This window comes from Neophocaena asiaeorientalis, unplaced genomic scaffold, assembly GCF_003031525.2.
Source record: "Neophocaena asiaeorientalis asiaeorientalis breed wild unplaced genomic scaffold, Neophocaena_asiaeorientalis_V1.1 scaffold265, whole genome shotgun sequence".
Taxonomy (NCBI): Eukaryota; Metazoa; Chordata; class Mammalia; order Artiodactyla; family Phocoenidae; genus Neophocaena; species Neophocaena asiaeorientalis.
Genome location: NW_020172172.1, coordinates 1,259,506 through 1,262,183, shown reverse-complemented (window position 1 = coordinate 1,262,183; position 2,678 = coordinate 1,259,506). Strand labels below are relative to the sequence as shown.

General features: G+C 58.8%; 2 protein-coding genes across 5 annotated transcripts in view; one reads left to right on the top strand and one right to left on the bottom strand.

Annotated features, from left to right (window-relative positions):
- DLEC1 (DLEC1 cilia and flagella associated protein) overlaps window positions 1-2,678 on the bottom strand; it is a 103,656-nt gene that overhangs the window by 98,603 nt on the left and 2,375 nt on the right. The window lies entirely within an intron of this gene.
- PLCD1 (phospholipase C delta 1) overlaps window positions 11-2,678 on the top strand; it is a 22,905-nt gene continuing 20,237 nt past the window's right edge. The window contains exon 1 of the mRNA XM_024756360.1: window positions 11-164. Coding sequence (XP_024612128.1) covers window positions 131-164 — 34 coding nt within the window. The 5' untranslated portion in view covers window positions 11-130. The remainder of the gene's footprint in view (window positions 165-2,678) is intronic.

Here is a 2,678-nt window from a genome sequence, read left to right as displayed (position 1 = left end):
CTCCGGTGTCCTCCCTCCGCAGTCCATTCGGGGCCCTCCTCTGCACTCCTCTCGGACCCGAGGCCGCCCGCGCTGTCGCTGCGGACGAGTGTCCCGCGGCGCCCCTCTCCCGCCGCGCCGTCCGTCGGGCATGGACTCGGGCCAGGACTTCCTGACCCTGCACGGTGAGTACTCGGCCGGCTCGCGGGGGCACCCCGCCTGGGCCGACCTCGAGGAAAGCCGTTCCCGGTCCAGGATGGGGGACCCCCGGTTCCTCGGCCGCCCTCCGCCCCGCCCCGGGCCCGCCCCTCGTCCCTTTTGTCGCACGGAGGAAATCTCCACCCGGGACTGCCGGGCGCAACCCTGGGCGTTTCCAGGCTTGTTCCCCAGACCCGGCCGGTGGGGAGAAGGGTGCGAGTCTGAAGATTTCCCTAAAGACGAGCCCCGGCCCTTCCGCCTCGGGGACTCCCCCTCTCCCTATCCTAGTCACGGAAGGGTGTGCTCCAGGGTCCGGCGCGCTCGGAGGGACCGAGGAGGAAAGGAACCAGCATTCACGAACAACTGAGTTATCTTCGCCCAGTCCGGGCCGCCCAGAGAGGCTCCCCAAAGCCCAGGCGTGCCTGGACCGCGTCAGGCAGCGTAGGTGTGGCGGGGTGGGAAGGCTGGGGCGAGGAGGTGTGCGAGGTGAGGTCGGGCCGCGCCGCAGTAACTGCCCAGCGCAGAAATCCTAGTCAACGACGCCCGGACTGGGAGGGGCAGCCCGATCGCCCCCATCTGCGCACCCTCCTGGCCAGACAGGCCTGAGTCTCAGCTCTAACTGCCTGCTGCTACCCCCCTTTGTCCAGCCGAGCTCTGTCTTCTCCGATGGACCGGGAAACAGTCTGGGCCAGCTCCTTGCCCTATAGCTGTCTCTCCAGGAGAGAGGGCAGCCGCGGGCTCTGGACTGCTGGGACTGGAGGTCTCCTAGCTGCACGGGGCCCCAACCTGGACCTGGAATCTCTTTGCTCCAGCCTGGGGACTCACCCACTTTTAGCGTGCTTTGCCCTCCTGCGCCCCAGGTCATCTGCCAGCTCAGCAAACCCTGCCTCTCTTGCACCAATCACCGCTTAACCCGATCTCCCTCTGTTTTCTAGTACCTCTGGAGTCCTTTAGTGCCCACCACCTATCCACCTAAACCATTCATGGATATAACAGAAGGGAAAGAGAAAGGCAGAGCCCTCCAGCTGTCCACTAGAGACCCTCTGGAATCCAGGGACACTCGGAGGCGTTCCTTTCAGCCAGTGCCCAGTCTGTCTCATTTTCCTGGTTGGCCCAGATCTGGTCCCCATGGCCCAGAGACACCTTGCTCAGTGCCCAGAGCTGTTACCCTCACACCAGTAGCCTCAAGGCAAACTCTTTCAGGGTCATGGGATCCCTGCCCTTTCCAGGGCTCCCTCTTCTCCTCTCAGGACAGAGGTGTCTCAGTGCTCCTGCCACCCTGGCAGGAAGGGCGGCTGGGCAGCTCAGAGGATCACAGTAGAGATCTCTGCTTTCTCTCTCATCATCCCTTAGCTAGTGCTGTGTACCCTGCAGACTGCCACCTCTTCTGTGCCAGCTTCATATTCAGGCCTCCTACAAGCCCTCTGATCGCCTCTGGCTACAGCTGTAGACTCAGCTCATGTTAGAATGGGCTGCATCCTCAGGCATCTGTGCCTTTGTCCGGTCTCTGTCCCTGGGCAGCCCTGGTATCTTCCCTGGAGAGGAAGCCACGTGGAGGCTCATTCAGCACCTCCCAGTTTTGTGGCATGGGCTTGGCAGCCCTGGTCCATTGTGTTTGAGACCTGCCTCCCAAGTGCCTGACAGTCCAGCTCTTCCTGCGGAGCTGGCAAGAACAGTGCGATCCCAAGCTGTCTCCCTGAAGGCCCTGCTGCTTCTAGCTCATCACCCAAAATTACGTCCCTTAACTGCCTTCTGTTCCCCCTGCAAACCATATCGGCAAGCAAGAATCTGTCAAGGAGAATTGGTGGTGGAAGGGTGTAGTCACTGTGCCCTGTGCTGTTCCTGGTTGTTTACACTTCCACTGGAGAGTCTGCATCTCTTTCATATTTTGGGTCCTCTAGCACTGGACACACTTTCTGGCTTAGGCAGTTGGGGGTCTGCTGCAGAAAGGCTCCCTCCATTGGCCTGGGGGGGTATGGGGGCCACCTAGATAAGAGATGTTCCTTCTGTCCTCGCCCCAGATGCATGCATGTCTGTATGTAGTATACAGACATGGATTATGGAAGTAGACTACCTGGGTTCAAGTCTTAGCTTTTTCATCTTAGACAAATCCCTTGATTTCTTGGTGCCTCAGTTTTCTCATCTGTAAAATGGGGGATAAGAACACTACCTCCCTCATGGATTGCAGTAAGGATTGAATGAGCTAACACATACAAGGCAATAATGAGAACAGTGCCTAGTACCAGCAGGTACAATGTTCCTAAAGGAGGCCCACCCCCCAAGTGACCACGTCATGTGAGTACTTTGTGAGATGAGGGGGAATAAGGTAGTCCCTAACCAGGAAAAAAGTGACCAGAACCCTTAAGAATCAAAGGGCTCCTGGGGAATTCCCTGTCGGTCCAGTGGTTAAGACTCCATGCTTCCACTGCCAGGGGCCGGGGTTTGAGTCCTAGTCGGGGAACTCAGATCCTGCAAGCCATGCAGTGAGGCCAAAAAAAAAA